The 19,033-nt window shown below is 45.8% G+C and overlaps 1 protein-coding gene across 1 annotated transcript; it reads right to left on the bottom strand.

The window, feature by feature from the left end:
- Window positions 1–4,348: 4,348 nt before the first annotated feature.
- Window positions 4,349–18,183, bottom strand: rell1 (RELT like 1). The gene is made up of 7 exons (XM_076161557.1): window positions 18,024–18,183; window positions 13,288–13,512; window positions 11,076–11,147; window positions 9,170–9,224; window positions 6,953–7,201; window positions 6,236–6,368; window positions 4,349–5,598 (listed from the first exon to the last, which is right to left on the bottom strand). The coding sequence occupies exons 1-7, from the start codon at window positions 18,046–18,048 to the stop codon at window positions 5,566–5,568; spliced, it is 792 nt and encodes a 263-aa protein (XP_076017672.1). The 5' UTR covers window positions 18,049–18,183; the 3' UTR covers window positions 4,349–5,565.
- Between the last annotated feature and the right edge of the window lie 850 nt (window positions 18,184–19,033).

The raw sequence follows: 19,033 nt of genomic DNA, 5'->3' as shown, positions 1-19,033 counted from the left end.
TGATCTTTGCAGGGCCACAGTGGAGGCATTCTTTGACGCCAGGCTGTGTTCTCTCTATTTTAAACCGGTGACTGTTCTTTGAACATGACATAAACATCACAAAATATATCATAAAAATGCTTTTGTCTATACATATACATTTCTTTCTCTACTCACAGAAACTGAGTGTACTCAGTTTGTAGCCAGAAGCAAGAAGGAAGCAACACCTGCATCACAGGCTTCATGTGACAGACTGGGGAAATGAAAGCTAACATTTACATACGTATACATATATATGGAGCGTGATGACAACAGGGTCTGCTGGGAAACTGACGAGTCTTCATTTCATCAAAAAAACAAAACAAGAGCTGAGGGCACATCTGCATGACTGTGATCCTCTCACACACATCTATCTTTGTGTCTGTGCTGGGAACTTGTATGAAGTTTACAAAGTGCTGATATTGTTTGTGTGTGTGTGTGTGTGTGTGTGTGTGTGTGTGTGTGTGTGTGTGTATGTATTGAATTGACAGATTTAGTAAAATACAGTCATTCAGCAGTTTTGGGAGTTCAGTGCCTTGCTAAAGGGCACCTAGGCAGTGCCTTGGAGGCAAACTGGCAACTCTCCAGCTGCCAGTCCACATTCTTGGTCCATACGGGACTCGAACCGGCAACCCTCCGGTTCCCAAGTTGAGGCCCTGTTCTATATCATTTGTTTTTTTTTACATTTTATAGATAACGGATCAATCACTCAATTCACGAATAGAAAGAAATGTGACATCATTGGATGGTTCAAGTCTGTAGTTTAGATTCACCTTATACATTGGTTTCCTTGTTGCACTTTACTGTAATTTCAGTGAGTCAAGAGTAATCTTGTCTAAGCCACGCCCACATTGAGATAACAACACAAAGTGACTCCTGTAACGAGCTCATTCATTCCACAATCTGCTCCCTGCTGTGTGTGTGTGTGTGTGTGTGTGTGTGTGTGTGTGTGTGTGTGTGTGTGAGTGGATGAAGATGGAGCTTTCGGGCAAATAAAGAGCACTTGTGTGTCAGATTCCTGCATGTTTTTATGAGGTCCATTAGGCAGCCGGCTGCATGTAGTCCCTGAGGTGTGTGTGCTTAGTTAACATGTTTGTTTTTCTCAAGGCTTTGTTGGAGTTAATGATGTCACCCTTAATTGTGGCATACACACTTCCTGGTCTCAGAGGGGAAACCAAGGTGTGAATTTAAAGAGAGAACAGGACTCGCTTGTTTCCTCAGATCCTGATCTCTTGATTCTACACAAAGTACACACACACACACACACGTACACAAACCCCACACATCAGAGGCTTGAGCCTGAGTGCAAAACACTGTTGCTGTCAGCTCCACTTACAGCACAGATGTGTTCTCTCGCTTATGTATTTCCTGGTTTCCCAGCAAGCGGGGATCAAACCTGTGACCTCCCTCGGTTCTTCACTTTAATTTCACCTTACTGTCGCAAACACGAAATGATGATTTAACCTTTAAAGTACCAAAACAGGTCAAACGGCTTACTTCCTTGTCTCAGTGTTTAACCAGCGTCCCAGGGAGTGGATTTATTAATGTTTGACTACGGTTAAATATTAAATTGCTCAACTGAAACGGCTTTGCTATACATTCAGGAGGTAGAGAATATCTTAATTTAGATCTTAAAGACGTTGAGCAACGGCATACTGAGATAAACTGGGTGTCTGTACATTGCTAGATCGGAGGATTTGTTCTTCCAATAGTACAAAACCTTCTCAACCTACAGCACCATTCAACTTATCCATGATTTAAGATTATAATTATAATTTCTGATGTATCCTTCTAGCACAATCTCTGTTTCTTCCAGCACAATCTCTGTTTTCTTTTCAGTGAAGCTTTATCTAGAATACAAAATGTCACCCTCAGGTTTCAGCTCTGTTTAAAATCCGAAAGGCAGAAAAATCAGTTTTGGCAAATCACCTTGGCTGTGTTTGAGCTGGAGCAAAGGTGGGCACCCAGCCATTTTCAGAAGGTCACCTGTTTTTTTTCCGACCCGACAGAGTTCAGAGGTGTTAAACATTGACTCGACTTCCTCCCCCGTGGTCCTGAATGTTTCCCTAAAAAATGTCTGTGTTCCTCTCTGCCCCGCGAGGTCAGAGCTGCATCGGCTTGGACTGGAGCCAGAGACAAAGATAAGATGTCGGGAACTTTGCCTGGAGGCCCAAAGAATTCAGCTCTGCGATACGTTTACTGCTTATGAAGAGACGCGAGAGATAGAACAGGCAGATTTGTTGTTATGTGTACATAGTTTAATTCCCCAGAAGACTTTCAACTTGCTGGATGCCAAAATAAGAAAAGAGAAAAGAACGGGAGTCAATGTTTGCACCAGATGCTCACATCCTGCACTGTCAAATGCATCGTCGTGGCAGCAGGTTTTTACCCCCGGAAGCCATCTTGTGTGTACTTGTTTGTGTGAGTGTGTGTGTGTGTGTGTGTGTGTGTGTGTATAAGGCAGGTTTGCTTTGCGCCTGGAGCCATGGGTGGGGTGACGACGCCTTGTGTGCCATCAGGATTTCTTTTTCCACTGCATGTAAATGTTCCAGTCCCTGTCAACACACTGAAAGCCAATCCTCTCTCCCGTGTCGTCAAGTGACACCGACGACAACCGCTGACAGGGACGTGTCACCCGGATGTCTCGCTTTATCGCCCTGTTGTTCAGGGTGGTAATGATTTCATTAATTCAGCCACACAAACCCCAGATTAAGGGATTTTCCCCATCCTTTGTTTGAAATGCCGTGTGTGTGTGTGTCTGTGTTAAGACTCGGAAGGTCAAGAGGAAGGAGTCATGGGTTGTTAATCTTTGGTCCACCTCTCCATCTCTATCTCATCTCCATTACGGGGAAATAATATGATGGAGAGCCGGGGGTCGCCAGGCTACCTGCTCGAGACGAATAAGACAAATCATCCTTTCATTACAATCTGAGGAGAGAGAAAGAGAGAGAGAGAGAGAGAGAGAGAGGAGGAATGAGTGCAGAAATGAAAGTAGGAAATGAAGTTGAAGATGGATTGCTCTCATTCAAGCTCATAGCGACTGAATGTCCACATACTTTTGTCATTAGTTCTTTATTTTCTTTCATTCTTTTATTATACAATATACAAATATGATAACGATAAAAACATGCAGCAAACTGTCCCATAAAATGAGCACAGGTACAAAAAGAGGCACGATGAAATGAGTTTTGATCATAAAGATCTTGGAAAGTGATACATTGAACTTGGCATGTCTCACCTCACAGGAGTGCTTATATGTTATACACACTTCATCTCTATAGACTTATGAAGACTTGAGGTAGACGCTTTAAACTATTCATATCAGCACAAAGTACTACTCAATTTGGGAGAAGAACCAAGACATTATTTTGGTTGTATTTGGATATTTTGGTCAAATGCTTCAAACGTAATACAACAATCTCAATGAGACAATGAGCAGGTGTGTGTGTGTGTGTGTCCCATTGATAACTGTTGGTCCAGGCCCTGATCTGACAGGATACATAGGCTTGGGATGATCACTTTGAGTTTTGTTTTGACCACTTACTTGCCGATTGAATTCAGAATATCTTCCATAAAGCACAAGAATTGGGAATCTCATAGTGTTGTTTTCTGCATTGTATTTGTCGAGAAGATAGTTGATGACTTAAAGAGAAACAGGCTTTCCCTGTATACAAAATAGCTTTGCAGCATCCGCATTTGCGATATTCTCTCTCTCTCACACACACACACACACACACACACACACACACACACACACACACACACACACACACACACACACACACACACACACACACACACACACACACACACACACACACACACACACACACACACACACACACACACACACACACACACTAAACAAAGACGCATGCCAAAACCTTTTTCACCTTAAAAACACAAAGCCCCTTCAGTGAGTCTTGATGCTGTAAACATGTTGTGAATGACAGCACACAAGTCAACTCTTGGGGAAATAAAAAAGCACTGGAAATAAAAACACTAACATCCTGGTGGACCCTGTGATGAACAATCCATAATAGATGAAGTCACTTCTACAATGTCTGTCTAACACGATGAGGATAAATATACAGGCAGCTTGTGGTAAAATACAATAAATCAGAGCTGGAGTAAAATAGGTGGCTTCATTTGGTGTACGGATTTTGATTAGTTTTCCCCTTTGTGTATGGAGATTAAAGAACAAAACCAATAGGAGGCAAATGCAAGAGGGATCTGAAATGAATTGAAGTGTTTGGAATGTCCCTGTGCTGAACGTGACAGAATGAGAATGTTTGAGAATTAATAATGATGCATTATTCGGGTGGAGTAGAATATCTTCCAGTCTGCATTCAGCATCATAAACCGAGTCTCAGCAGTTTGTATTTGACAGATGGGGAATTAGAAATGGAAAGCAAATTCGCAGTGACCTTGGAGGCTTTCAAGAGTCTGGATCAGGACGTGTGTGTGTGTGTGTGTGTGTGTGTGTGTGTGTGTGTGAGATTCAGTGTAACCTGGACACCAACCTGCATCTACCACACATCGTTATAGATCAGATCCATTCAAAGTCACAATTCGTGTACAATATTATGGACTGGACATTCTGACTCATTCAGCTAAATTGTTTTATTCTTCCCTGACAAAAAGTTGAATTTAGATGTTTAGAGCTTCCGTGTCAATGTCCGTGCAAATCAAATATTTCTTCATAAAGTTAAAGGCAGTTAAGGTGCACTTGCCTAAACGAACACCGAGAAAAAGCTGCAGCCTGGTGGAGGAATCTGGTAATGCGACACGGATGTTTCATCAGCTCCTTATCGCTTACCCTGCCATGCGACGCCACTCAGTGGCCAATCAGACTAACACTACACATTTCCAGAAAGGAGCTGTTCTGGTTTTTTGTGTCTTTCTCGTTCTTTAGTGGTTTCAAATGTGAAATGTCTCATGAGCACTAACCCTGGCTCTTCTTTATTAGAGGATCAAGTGGGAAATAAACTTGTGAAACCGGATTAAAAAAAAGACGAAAAAGCAGACACATTGTCATGGCAACGTGCACAGGAAGAAAATGATTTCCTCATGTGACTGCAGGATATGATGCCATTTCGTCCATTGTTCCTTATGTGTGTTGTGAGGTGTGCTAACTGGAAACATCCTAAACACTCTTTTATACCCAGGATACATCACAGACCACAGAGTGAGTAATAAGAGCTTGCTTCCCTGACCAGGCACCGGCTCTGCGTACGTGCCCTTGAGCAAGACACTGCTGTAAATCCCTGTTATAAGGGGGAAATGGTCTGCATCATAAACACGACACAACTGGACCTTACTCGTAAAATAACGAGCAAGTGTGACTGCTTCACCGTTGCCGCCGCCGCCGCCGTCCTCAGCAGCACTTTACTGCCCCCTGCAGGCGAGGAGCAGGAATGCGGAGAAGGCGCTCAGTGGCCGGTGACCATTACTTGTTCCTCCAGCGCTGATGTGTTGTTGTTTGTTCTCATTTGGGTTTTAAAAAGTGTCCGGTTGTGGTTTCTCCTCCTCTCTTTCCGGTGTTTATCATTTCCCGCTGTCCTTGTCGCCTGTCTCATCCTGATGGAGAAAGAAAACTCAATCAATGACAGCGATAAAGCAGATTAGAAGTGCAGCTCTGCGCTCTCTCTACATCTTTTGTTCACGCTCTGGGGTTGGAGGCATTTATCTTTCTCACACTGTCAATAAGGAGAAGGCTCAAAGTCAATATGGGATGGAGCTGTGTGACGTCACAGAGCGCAGCGTCAAAGCTGTAAACATATTCTTTGCTTTTGTCTCACGTAAGAAACTCGAGTGTAAACATCTCCGCCCTAAAACAAATGTTAGTTACATCACCGATTCCGTCATGAATCTTAACAAGCCCGTCCCAATGCGTGAAGCCAAACACACACTGATCTCGTGATCCACACACACACCTGGGAGGATTTCATCAGAAAACAAAGCAAACATTGTAACAAAACTAGGGGTGATATTAGCGATACAAGTCCCATTCTGTAGACGAAACCATGATCGTGAACGTGATGTCATCAGCTGCTGTGAGGCACCTGCACATCATTAGATGCCAGCAGGAGCAGCTGCGGGGCTCACACACACACACATATCATTCTGCATATACACACCACACCAGCATATTTCCATGAGATGCGCTAACACAGCAATGAAACCCCCCCATCCCCTTCTCCCTCAGAACACACACCTGCTGGGACTCGGATGCGGTCCGGCTCTTGGGCTCTGACTCGGTGGGAGATGTGGGGACGCTCCCGTTGGAATCTGTGATGAGCAGCGTTCGCCTCTCCCTGCACTGCTTTTCACACTTTGTCACCCGGAATCTGAGAAGGAAATGTAGAATTTCAGACGGTTGTTTTCCACACACACACACACACACACACACGCGCGCGCACACACACACACACACACACACAAACACACACACACAAAATATCTGTATCCAGGTCGCACTCATCTGGGTGTGCAAATGAAAAGTAAACCTCTCTGCATCCTAATCAGCTCGCAGCAATGCACGACCCAGGATACACACTTCTCCTGCTCATATGTGGACTTTTGGGGCGAGTGTTTCATTTACAAAAGCTCAACAGTCTCAATCCTGCAGGATCTGTGTTCCCAGGCTCACACCCAGGATTTTCCAGGTCATCGATCCGTGTCAAAGTGCAAAGCAAACCACCTTAGACTTATTAAGAGTGGAATTTTCAGTGACTCACTGGAGTGTGTGTGTGTGTGTGTGTGTGTGTGTGTGTGTGAATAGCTGCAATGCCTCTGGGCTTCAGTAAGTTTCAAATTAACTTGGATAATAGGGATGAGAATAAACAATAACATTGTTGTGCAGTGTTGTATGAATCCAAGGGAATAGGGAAGTTATTTTAACACACACACAAACACACACACACACACACACCTGCCCACTGCCAGGACCGTGACCTCGCCGTGGTGGCTGCGGCGGTTTTCGGCCTTGCGCGGCGACAGCCTCCTCATCAGCGGCCACTTCTTCTGGCTGCAGCGTGTGCAGATGTTCTTGTGGCCGCTAACGCCGCCGATGGTGTGCAGGTGGTTGCAGGTGTGCTTGGCGGCTCCCGCGGGCGCCCCGGGAGATATGGGCGTCGTCGGAGGGGACGGCGTGCCCGGAGAGGTGGGTGTGGGCGGAGGACTGAGGAAGAAAGAAAGAAAGAGAGCCAGAGAGAGAGAGGGAGAGAGAGAGAGAGAGAGATTTGTTCTGTTTTGCATATTTAGCTTACATGTAGAACCCTCTAGGCTGCAGTTACGACAAAAATTCTAATTACGCTTTACCCAAAAGATTGCAAATCTGTTTTATGATACGCAGCTTTAATCAGGGTGACTGTGACTCCAGCCAGTACGCAATAAGCACACACACCTCAGAGACAAATGAAAGCTGGAAACATTTTGTAGGTTAGCAGCATCCAAAGAAAAACCTGTTTCTCCTCAGATTAGCTGGCACACACACACACACACACACACACACACACACACACACACACACACACACACACACACACACACACACACACACACACACACACACACACACACACACACACACACACACACACACACACACACACACACACACACACACACACACACACACACACACACACACACACACACAGCGGTGCTTCATTTATCACCCCACGGCTGCAGAATATTGACACATCAATATTTTAGATTTCGGCAGAGAGAGAACAATCACTGACGAGCTCTTCCAGGCCAATTATAGTGAATGATGATTAAGCTTAAATAATAACGGGAGGCAATTTTTCGTACAAATTGGGCTCCGGATGAGACGAGGGATCGGCCCGGGGAAGGAGAGTACCCGAGTACAGAGGGCGATGTTTCAACACGCCTCTGGTGATCAGTCAGTGTATGGGTGTGTTAACGGGGACAAACTGGGTCTCGTCTCCTCGGCCTCTTCCAGCTTTTTTCCGCATGTGTGTGTGTCGATTGTGTGACCCTCCCCCCCCCCAGGGGAAAGCAGAAGTCTGCCTATTATCCACAGTATGTATGTATTTATGTGTGTGTCAATGGACGGGCAGCATAATGACTTGTGTAAGTGGCAGTCGCAGCGTGCGCGTGTGTGTGTATGTGTGTGTGTGAGTGTGTGTGTGTGTGTGTACATCTGTTCTAGCAGTGTTTCTCATTGATTTGTGCCCATCAGTACAAAAAAATAGATATTTAGGATTGGACTGGGGGGGGGGTCTAATGAAAACAATCTCTGAGTGAGTGTGCGCGTATGTGCTAAACCAACACATATACACACACACACACACGACATCATTAGGCACAATTACAGACGTGTCATGAGGATCCCGGATGGTCACAGACATGTGCAGCTGGCAGTTGACGAGAGGAAACTGCCAACAAGCGGATCTGGACAGTGACGGGATGGAGGGAGGTGAAGATTGAGGCTGGGGGATTAAACCAAAGGCCACACTACAGCCATTCTCCTGTTACTCCCCCCTCTCTCTCTCTCTCTCTCCTTCTCTGCCTGCATGTCTCTCTCCCTCACACCCCCATGTGACATAAATTACCCCCCTCCCCTCAGCCATGCCACTCGTCCCCTCTAAGTGAGCCACTGGCAGACCGCCCAGCCTGAGAGAGAGAGAGAGAGAGAGAGAGAGAGAGAGAGAGAGAACTACAGAGAGACATTTGAGTATAGACTCAGCGTTAAAAGGAAGCGTGCAAAAGTGGAAATGTATGGAAAAGCGGATTTAAGAAGAGAACTGAAGAAGCAAGAGTGGAAAACGAGTGTAGATTTCCTCCTCCTCCTCCTCCTCCTCTTCCTCCCATCTTCCTCTCCTTCCATATCATGTCACTATTATGTTATATAGTAAACTGATCCCTGGCTACTTGCCCTTATCAAATAGGAGGTGAAGCTGTGTCTTAGTCTCCACCCTGCCCCTACTCCTGCTTCAGCTACTTGGAGGCCTTATCACGCTTTAAAAGGAGGCTTACGCTGCCATCTGCTGGTTGAGGCTGTTACTTGCATGCTTGTGGCGTTCACTGGAACGCATGGGCAACTCGAGATGAAGTCAAGGGAAGTACTGAGGGATCTTAAAGAGGGAGACTTCAGAGTGTGAGGAGGGCGTGGAAGACTTACCCGTCTGAGTCGATGCTGTTCTCCTGAACCATGGCCTTGAGCGCCTCCGAGTTGGCTGAAGAGAGAGAGAGAAGAAGAGAGAGATGAAAGGAGTGTGGGCATTAGTGAGGAGAGCGCATCAAAGGCAGAGAGCGCTCACTGAGAGATGGCTGCACCCGATTAAGGCCTTAACACACATCACATGCCAGCACATGACTCAAACTCAGACCGCTGTGCCAAATACACCTAACTATCTAAATAACTGACTAACTACCGCATAACACCTCAAAATATCCCACAAAAACCTTCTGAATTCAGTTATTATTTAGCGAATTATTGGCTAAACAAGTCTATATCCTTCAAATGAGGCTCTTTAAATGTATCTAAGAGGTTTTTTTCAGCCCCTGCGTATCATAAATCCATTTTTCGCTTGACATTTTATTTGCACAAGCCCGACTTTTCAGGCCTGCTTGAATAAATGTTAGACTATTAATCATTTAAAAAGCGTTTCAGCTTCGGGCTGGGGTCCAGCGGACTAAACATTGTGTCTTTAAAAGGTAGAATCCATCACACACACACCGAACCCAGCCATTTTTCACATGAATAGCTATTTGAAATGTGCATAGCATTTGTTATTTCATATTGTACTTCCTTTCATCTTGTAGACACCTGACCAAATAAATATAATATGACATCATCACACAGCAGAAACCAAGATAGTCCCTCAGGTACTTCTATTCGTAACAACAATACCGTTACAGTTGTTGTGAAAGTGAAGTAAAGTCATAGTACTAAAACATTAGCTGTGTTTACACGCGGCAGAGACACTGACACAAGTGTTCAGTCTATTCATCGCTGCTAAACATGCTCATTCACAGCTGTGTGTGTGTGGACACGGACGTGTGGCTGTCTGCAACAGGGCCCGTCTTTGTCCAGCATCGGGGGGACGAGTGTGTCCATAACGGCGATCTATGGTGTCATAGCCACGGTTTATAAGTCGTAACTGTCTTGGTGTCTTTCAGAGGCGGGAATCCGGTTGGCGGGGGCAACAATATTCACCTGATCTGCTCCCTCTTTCTGTCATCCCTTCCTGTGATTCTTGTTTTGCGTTTAACGTTTGTAAAAGAATCTGAATTGTGGCGTAAGGCCACGTTCCAAACCGGAAGAGTGAGAGAGTAAATACGACAACACATTACTCAACCCCGCCGTTTTGATTGTCGACCTTTTAATTTCTTCCTTTACAAAGCTTGACGCGACACTGGGAGGAAGTCTGGCTCGGGCTGTGACGAAACAGTGAATCAGTGTGTGTGTGTGTGTGTGTGTGTGTGTAGTTCTAGCCCTGATAAAAAAAATTGGGAAAGACGATTACAAGCCCCCACTTCCTTCATACGAACACGAGGCCAATATGAATAGACTGAATCTGCCGGGAAGGCGGTCCAGGTCCAACATTCATGGTTCACGTTGCCATGCTGAGGAAGGGAAACGACTCTTTACATCACTATCTGTCACAGCCGCTTTATTTCTTGTTATATCACAGGAAGTAGACAGCCAGAGAGCGACTGTAACCTCCTGAGACTCCGACTGGAAGTGATGTAACCATGTTGTGTCAAAAGAAAATGTGTCCTTTTGTTGAACTTTCACGAAAGACCCTCCATTCAAGAGGAAACACACACACACACACAAAACCACATTTCCTTCCTGAATAACGCATGATGATGCAGTAGGTTGGCTGCAGTGACCTCAAACCCATCCGCCCCTCCCTCCCTCCCTGCTCGCCAGAAAGCCTCATTATCGAACATGAGACGTCACCATGTTGGATTACACACAAACACACTCGCTCTGTCGTAACTGCACTTATCCACAAATTCCCCCCCCCAAAAAGAAACGATTCATTGCGTTTCCTGCGTTCCGTATGTTAGAGACGTACCTTCGTTCTTCATGATGTAATGGACGATCTGACCCACAGTGTCGTTGTTTTCGCTGAGGGTGTCGTTCATTTCTGGAAGTAGAGACACACAGACACAGACACAGACACAGACACACACACACACACACACACACACACACACACACACACACACACACACACACACACACACACACACACACACACACACACACACACACACACACACACACACACACACACACACACACACACACACACACACACACACACACACACACACACACACACAGACACACACAAAGAAATGCCCATTAAAGGTGGTAATATGCTTAATACACACACTTCTTCACACACTTTGCATAATAAGGAATTGTAACACAAAGCAGGTACACGGATAAAGCTAATTAGAGTTTTAAAGAAAAGGCACGTTTTATTGTGATACTGTATAAAGGAGGAGTTGTTAACGGCTCCACCTTATGACATCACTCCTCTGGGCTTTAAACTGGAGCGTACTGAAACAAAGATGTGTTTAATAAAGGACCCACGCACGAGCACAAAGAGCATTTGTTTGGATATTACGGTACTCAAGACGAGAGCTGAGTCACATATTGATATTAATGCTTTCACCGGTTTCATCCTCAAACGTCCTGCACAACATCACACACACACTGAGAGGCCTCATTCTAGTGCATTCAAACTCACTGTTGTCTTGATACTTTTTATAAAAAAAATTCCATTATGTTTCAACACAAAAAATTAATTTCAGCATTAAGTTCTTCTATTTTAATTTTCGAGCAAATCAAGTGTTTCTTCATAAAGTTACAGCGATACGCACACACAGACCTCAGCACTGTGAGAACCTCAAAGTGTAACTGAGCTCTTCCACACACACACACACACACACACACACACACACACACACACACACACACACACACACACACACACACACACACACACACACACACACACACACACCATTGAGTGTGTGTGTGTGTGTGTGTGTGTGTGAGGAAACTACACTTCCAAGTAGTTTCCTCTTGATTACTTCCTGCGTTTTCCCAGCTTCCCCATAAACACACTGCTTCCGTCTGCCATTCACAGGAACTCTGCACCTGTACCTCACTGCCAGTTTTTGGTTACGTGTGCACTCCATTCTCGCCCGGTCTGGCTTTCTGACCGGCAAGATCTCGCGGTATTCAGGTAGCAGCCACTTCCAAAGAAGAGGATAAAGGAGACAGAAACCTGATCGGCATGAAAGGAGAGGAGACCGGATCGACTGACTCCGGGCACACAGGCCATGTTTTCTTTGTCACTGTTCTTTTGTCTGCCCATACTGTGAGAGGGGTGGGCGGGGGGGGGGGGGGGGGGGGGGGGGGCTTGAGAGAAGATATGCAGTGGAAGCGAGAGAACCCTGATGAACTTCAGGATAAAGGAAGTAATCATTAACAGGACTCCATCCGAGGGAAAATGGAAGATCGGGGCAAAATGTTGAAGGGTTGGAGTCAAACCGTGAAAGGTACTTGACACGTCTTAGCTGCGGAGTGTGAAGTGTTTCCTCGCAGGCCTCCTCATGCCTTCGACGCAACCCCGGGCAACCGTGGAAATGCCAGAGGCTTGGAGACAACACAGGAGAGGAAAGAGCAAAAAAACGCTCCACGTCCTGTCTCCTTACTCTCTCAGGGCTCAAGTGTTGGCACTGCAACTCTCAGGTTTAATTTCCTGGCATGTTTTCCCTCCGAGAAGCCGGGAAACCCTGAGACATTGTTCACAACAATTGAGCATTATTCAGAATCAGGGGGAGGTTAAACTGTAAACTTCTTCCTGGTTCCTACCGGCCTACATAACTTAATCCAGAGTAGAACCAATGCAAATCCTCTCCTAACGACTAACTCATCTCTGGTCTAGGTAGGATTTGCGTCACGAGAAGACACACAACAACAGCAGTCATTATCTGAGCCCCACCTCAGGGTGACACGCCGAAGCACTACACAGTGGAATTCCCGAGCGCACCTGCGAGCTCCGGAGCACGGGTGACATCATCTCCTGATCGACCTCAGACGACACCGTCACGTGAGAACGACCAAAGTGACCAAAATAAACAAACCAGGTCTTTTGCGTATAGTGTCCCATCCATAAATGCCATCAGTCTGACTCATTCTAGAAGGTTCTCGCTAAGAACTGATCTATAAAGTTAATGTTTGACTTATTTTTTTCCTGCGTTCCTCACCTCCGCCCAGTTCGGGATCCTTCTCCTCCTCGTCCTCTGCCGCCTCGTCCCCCTGGGCCTCGGTGGTGCAGCGGTAGCCCTTCCTCTTCAACACGTGGCAGATCACCACGCCCAGCAGGCCCAGGAAGAAGAAGACCGGCACCAGGACGAAGGCGGTGTAGTCCGGGTGGATGTTCGGCGCCCCTCCTCCGCCACCGCCACCTCCACCGGGTGGTGTCTGACCCGCTGGAGGACGAAGAGGAAGGGACAGAAATGGAGTTACTAACCAAGTTCTGATGATGGTCACCGGCTCGGGGACCAAACCAGGGTCATGCCGTCACTCCATTTTTTCCTTATCGGTCACCCCACGCTATCTTGAGTTAACTTTACATACAGAAACGTGAAGATGTTGCCACATAAAAACCGCATCACCGTGCAAACAAAATAACAGAATGCTATTACGTACTTTGACCGCAACCTGATACCTCGAGTCAGTGTGTGTGTGTGTGTGTGTGTGTGTGTGTATGTGTGCGTGTGCGTGTGCGTGTGTGTGTGTGCGTGCTCATGTCCAGACAGAGGAGGCGAGCGGATAGAAAAGCAACACCGTAAAGCTTTCACATTCATTTCCTGGATGAGTCCAGGCTGCGCGGGCTTTCGCCAAGTCAAAGAAGTAGTGTGAAGACGGGGAGTACAGTGTGTGTGTGTGTGTGTGTGTGTGTGTGTGTGTGTGTGTTTGTGTGTGTGTGTGTGTGAGAGAGAGACAATAAATGAATGGCTGAGACTGTGGTGGGAGGCAGGGACTGCGCGGCCTTTGTCACCCGCAGGAAATGCTGACTCAGAGACAGAGAGAGAGGTGGTGGGGGGACGGGGGGGGGACGAGTTGGGTCAGACTGTCACTCCTGGAATTCGTCACATCCTGTTTCCATTTAGTCCGTCCTCGCCTGCCGCTCTGACTCCTCATTGGCTCCGTCTCCGGGGGGTTTTTCGCAACTCTCAGACACAGGTGGTTGTCCATATCTTCACATACAGCAGACAAGGTCAACTACCATAAACTTTACCACTCGGACTCACCCTTCCCACCCTGCTCCCACTCCCTTCTGCTCACCCACAGGACTTTAGACCCATCAGGGTGCTGTGATGATCCACTGGGGTGGGGCAGAGTGGCTCCACAAGCAACAAGCTGAAGGTTACCGGACATCTTACGAACTGAGACAGCCTCAGATTAGCTGCATCTCTGAAACCTGCTCTATGTGACGGAGGAAAGGCGGGGCTGAGTCCACGGCGGGGGTCAAAGGTCAGACAGTGACCTGTGCTCTTCTATAGGGCGAACGCTCCCCTGGCTCCCCCTCACAACACGTGAAGCATTCCAACGCAACACACACACAAGAGGGCTTTTGTGCAGGTTTTTTCTTCCCTTTTTCGCATCAGTGTGTCTGTGTGGGTGTGAGAGAGAGACAGAGAGAGAGACAGAGAGAGAGACAGAGACAGAGAGAGAGGCCTGCAGGTTGGAATCTCAGTCAAATCAAACATCAAGTCAGCTCTTTGTGCCAGATATGTGTTAAGTGTGTGTCTGCAAATCTAAACATGAGCCTCGTCATGCACACAGGCATTTGTGTGCGTCCATTGTCCCACGTCAGACTGACTAAAGACTATTGTCTGTGACCGCACTGTGACTGATGTGCGTCCACGTGAGGTGACCGGCGAACGAGGTCGTCCACCGTCCTGTCCGCACCCGAGCCTGAAATCTGAAACTCTCCCGGCGACTCGCCAGTCATCATCACAAGCTGCCGCCCGATCGTTGAGCGTTTATAAAAAGACGAGATGGAGAGCGCCGATTGGCCTAACGGGACCAAACAAAGAGCTTCAAAATGTTTTCAAGCTCCCTCGGAGATCTCTTAGCAACCGTAGCTGTCACATCGGTCCGTGGAGGGTTGTCCATGCTGGGATATTTGCTAAATATAAAACATCTAAAACATTATTGGTCTCTGACAGCGTTTGATGTGTGGGAGCCTTTCACAACCACACAGAACTACTTTCAGTTCCTTTAAAGCAGCTTGACGGTTATAGAAATGTTTACGTTCACATCAAAAGAGCACATCTGGCAGCAAGTAATGGCTGTTTATGTGAATTGTAGACGGTCAGAGAGTCGGTCAGAAAGTCTGTCAGAGAGTCGCTGCTCCTGGTCGGGGTTGTCCCATTCTCAGGGCGTTGCTTTTTGTTTTGGAGAGGATCTCTGCATAGTTTCTGATGAGCACATCTGTTTCTTATCTACTTTGCCTCACAGCCCATGAAGTCAATTAGCACTGCGTATGTTTGTGTTCAAGGGCGCCTTTGTGCAGGACTAACTACACTTTTACCTCCTTTTCTGAGTCTAGGTTGTAAAACAGTTAAGACACTAATCTCAGACTCAGGTAGGAGTCAATGGTAGAACTTGCAGACGTCGTGTCTCGCATGTATAACTCGATCCCACGCAGGCACGGTTAATGCGATGAAAGCTATCAGCAGAAGTGGAAAGCACTTAAAGGTGGTTGATTACATGAGAAAGGAGCTGCTGTTTTCGTAGCTAAAAGTGGTTGCAGACCTTTGCCTTGTTTCTCATTATTAAAACACAAAACAAGAGCTTCCCCCCATCGAATGAATGATGTCACAAGTCTTGTCACACTAGATCTAGTTTCCCGTTCAGCTATAAGGAGCGTTGGAACAGGAAAAACACAAATTCAAGTCCAACTTTTTGCATTGCACGCATCAACCGAGGCCTCCAGTAGGTCAGGTTCACTTTCACTTCCTGTGGTTTTTGTCTGCAACTCTCTCATCTGCTTCGGGTTATCTCACTTTCAATTCATAATTCATAAGTCCAGTCATTCTATTCTTTTATACCCTTTACAGCTTCTTCCCGCTCCTGCTAGAAACTTAACGCAACAGAACAGCCCAAAGTGGCATTTTAAGGAAAGAGGATGTTCACTTTTGTCCAAGCTGATATCAGCAGAAAATCTCACGACACGAGGAAGAGTGTCTGACGACAGAGGGTCAAGAAAGCATGACAACGTCTTCTTTTTGTCTTCTGCATCTCCACTAACCTACACAGTATCTCCATTTGCATCAGTCACAGCCCGGTCCTATGAGACACATGCGACAGGAAGCCCACAATGCCTCACGCTCGGCCTCACGAGCACCGGACTCAAACCACTTCTCAAATCCACTGATCAAGATTTCATGTTTGTGCCAATTGTGTGTGGCAACCATCAGCCCATTAGAAAAGGTTCCTGGATAAATGGATGGAGTACAAAACCTCGTCTTGGATGATTAGGATGGGAATTTGTGGCTTCGGCTCGACATCGACCGTTATCGAGTTAAAAGGCTCCGTCTGTCTGTAGCTTATCCATTTCCCATGATCTGGAAGTGATGTGAAGCCAGGAAGGCACAGAGCTCTGACATTTACCCCCTCGGCCCCATGCATCCATGTAGCAGACACCATGGCGTACCGGTGTTGAAGTGGAACAGGAAATTCACATTTTGCATAGAGGATGACATGTTCAGCCCTGTTCGGCTGAAAGCAGAGATTAAGCCCAACGCATCACATGTGAATCACATCTTCATCCCATATGGCTGGGTGCTCCGACCGTTTAGCCCAAAGCAAACAATAACCTGTCTCACACCCAAATTAAGATAATACTATAAATCAGAGTAATTAAACAGATGACATTAACTTATAAAGCATGAGAACCAGCTCAGACTATTCTACTTCATATTCGGGCTATTTGTCCAGCCTATCCTGACAAAATCATCTTCCTCAGCCTGTACATTAGTGTTAAGGTCAACTGTGATTGTGTTATATGGTTACAGTGTTGCATACACACACACACACACAACACACACACACACAACACACACACACACACACCCTGCATATACACCATTAATTCCACACCATGTGCTGGATGACTGGGTGTAATTGAATGAGCAGAGGGCTTAAATAAAGCTACACAGACCATGATGGAAAAAGTTAAAAATACATCATCAAGAGTTGCACAACAATACAAAACAAAGGGAATGATTCTGACTTCTACTGCGTGATGATGTGCTGATTCTCCGCCTCATATCATTCTGTTTACTTTATATTTCATCTTTACATAAAAATATTGTGACGTCATTACTTGCAACGCTACAACGGGAATGAAACACTAGTGGGGAAACGACCTAAAAGTTAAAGAGTAATTCCATCTTTAATACAACGACACCAAAGACTGGATGGTTTGATTGACTACTACTACTACTACTACTATTATTATTAGTTCATGTGACATCAGTGGTCAGGAGTGCCGTTGCTAACACACAAATACGTTCTAAGCACAAGTAGTTACACTGTAAGAGTAAAAACAAAGTGAGAGATGTGTTAGTTTGCATTGGGGCAGAATCATGAAGTGTTAGGTACTAAACCATGCAAACCCGTTGTAAAAAAGGGGAACTAGTGTGTATATTTAGGAGTTAATTACACTTTCGTAAATTGGAACTTCTTGTAGCTTAACATTTCCCTGTTATCGTGAAGCTTGCTCGTGTTTATCCCGGCCGGTAGATTTCCATCAGAACCGGAATCAGCACTTCCACTAAAATGTCGTTACCTCAGCACATTAAATAATTGAACGAGCTAAAGCTTTCGGTGGGAGAGAGGTGGAAACTAATTCCACATGCCACGGGGATGCATCGTTTCGCGTGGCAAAGAGGAAAGCTTGGAAACTCATAAGTTTGTGGAGACTTACGCGTAACGACGCTGGAATTAGCCATCGAACGTCAGGACCGCAGCTTGCCGGTGGGACCGGTGATGTTTGGTGACAAGTGGTGATTGCGCGCTGCGGTAAACTGTCCATTTACTGTGGTCAAACTGAAAAAGGAGGGACTACAACCTTTGCTTTTTCATACGCACACGCGTATTTCCTGATTCTCAGAGCGCGTATACGCCCTGTTCTTAAAGGGCGCTCCCGACAGACAGCTGACAGAACCATCTTGTCCTTTACGCTCAAACGCAGTTTAATAAACAACTTCATTGCCTGATTATATATGGATTCAGATCAAATGTATGGCATCATGTTTTCTACACGTTCTGAATTGCTGGTTCGCGTCTGAGCCATAGTGAAAGTAGAGCGAAGGCTTATGGGTAATGTAGTATTCAACTACAAGCTACAACATTGATTCGGTCCAACGTGTCGCGTTTTCCCAACTGTCGCACCAAGTGTATGAGCAATACTTCCCTCTAGTGGACACATGCTGAACATTCTATGGAGTGCGTTCACATTTGTTTGTTTACGTGGCACTCCATGACTGCAACAGAACACATAGCATAAAAAAAAGCAAAATAATCATAAAATATTATTAAAAATGTTTAATTGGTAACGTAATTTAATATGTATAATATGTTCTTTTTAAAAATGTTGTTTCATTTCTTACAGTGGTAGATGATGAAGATTTTATAAAGACTATCAATTACATATAAATGCCTTTGCACTGGACTTCACTTTTTGATTAGCATATAAATAGTGACACATGCTGCCTGGCTGTTTGAATGGGATGAATATGAGAGTCGTGTGAACTGGACCGTACACTTTCAAGAGCTGACACAGATGGTGAAGTGAACACAACATGACTGCCAGTGTGAAGAAGTGACAGTCACTGTAGAACTCTGTCTGTGTAAAATTCATCCCATCGCCACCACAGTTCCACTTGGTGAGTCACTGGCCAGTCGGACCAACACACCAACAGGATTATTGCGCAG

Source organism: Genypterus blacodes, unplaced genomic scaffold (genome assembly GCF_046128005.1).
Source record: "Genypterus blacodes isolate CSIRO-AG114 ecotype Tasmania unplaced genomic scaffold, CSIRO-AGI_Gbla_v1 ptg000011l_1, whole genome shotgun sequence".
Taxonomy (NCBI): domain Eukaryota; kingdom Metazoa; phylum Chordata; class Actinopteri; order Ophidiiformes; family Ophidiidae; genus Genypterus; species Genypterus blacodes.
The sequence above is the reverse complement of the archived record's forward strand: the minus strand, read 5'-3'. Positions and strand labels throughout refer to the sequence as shown.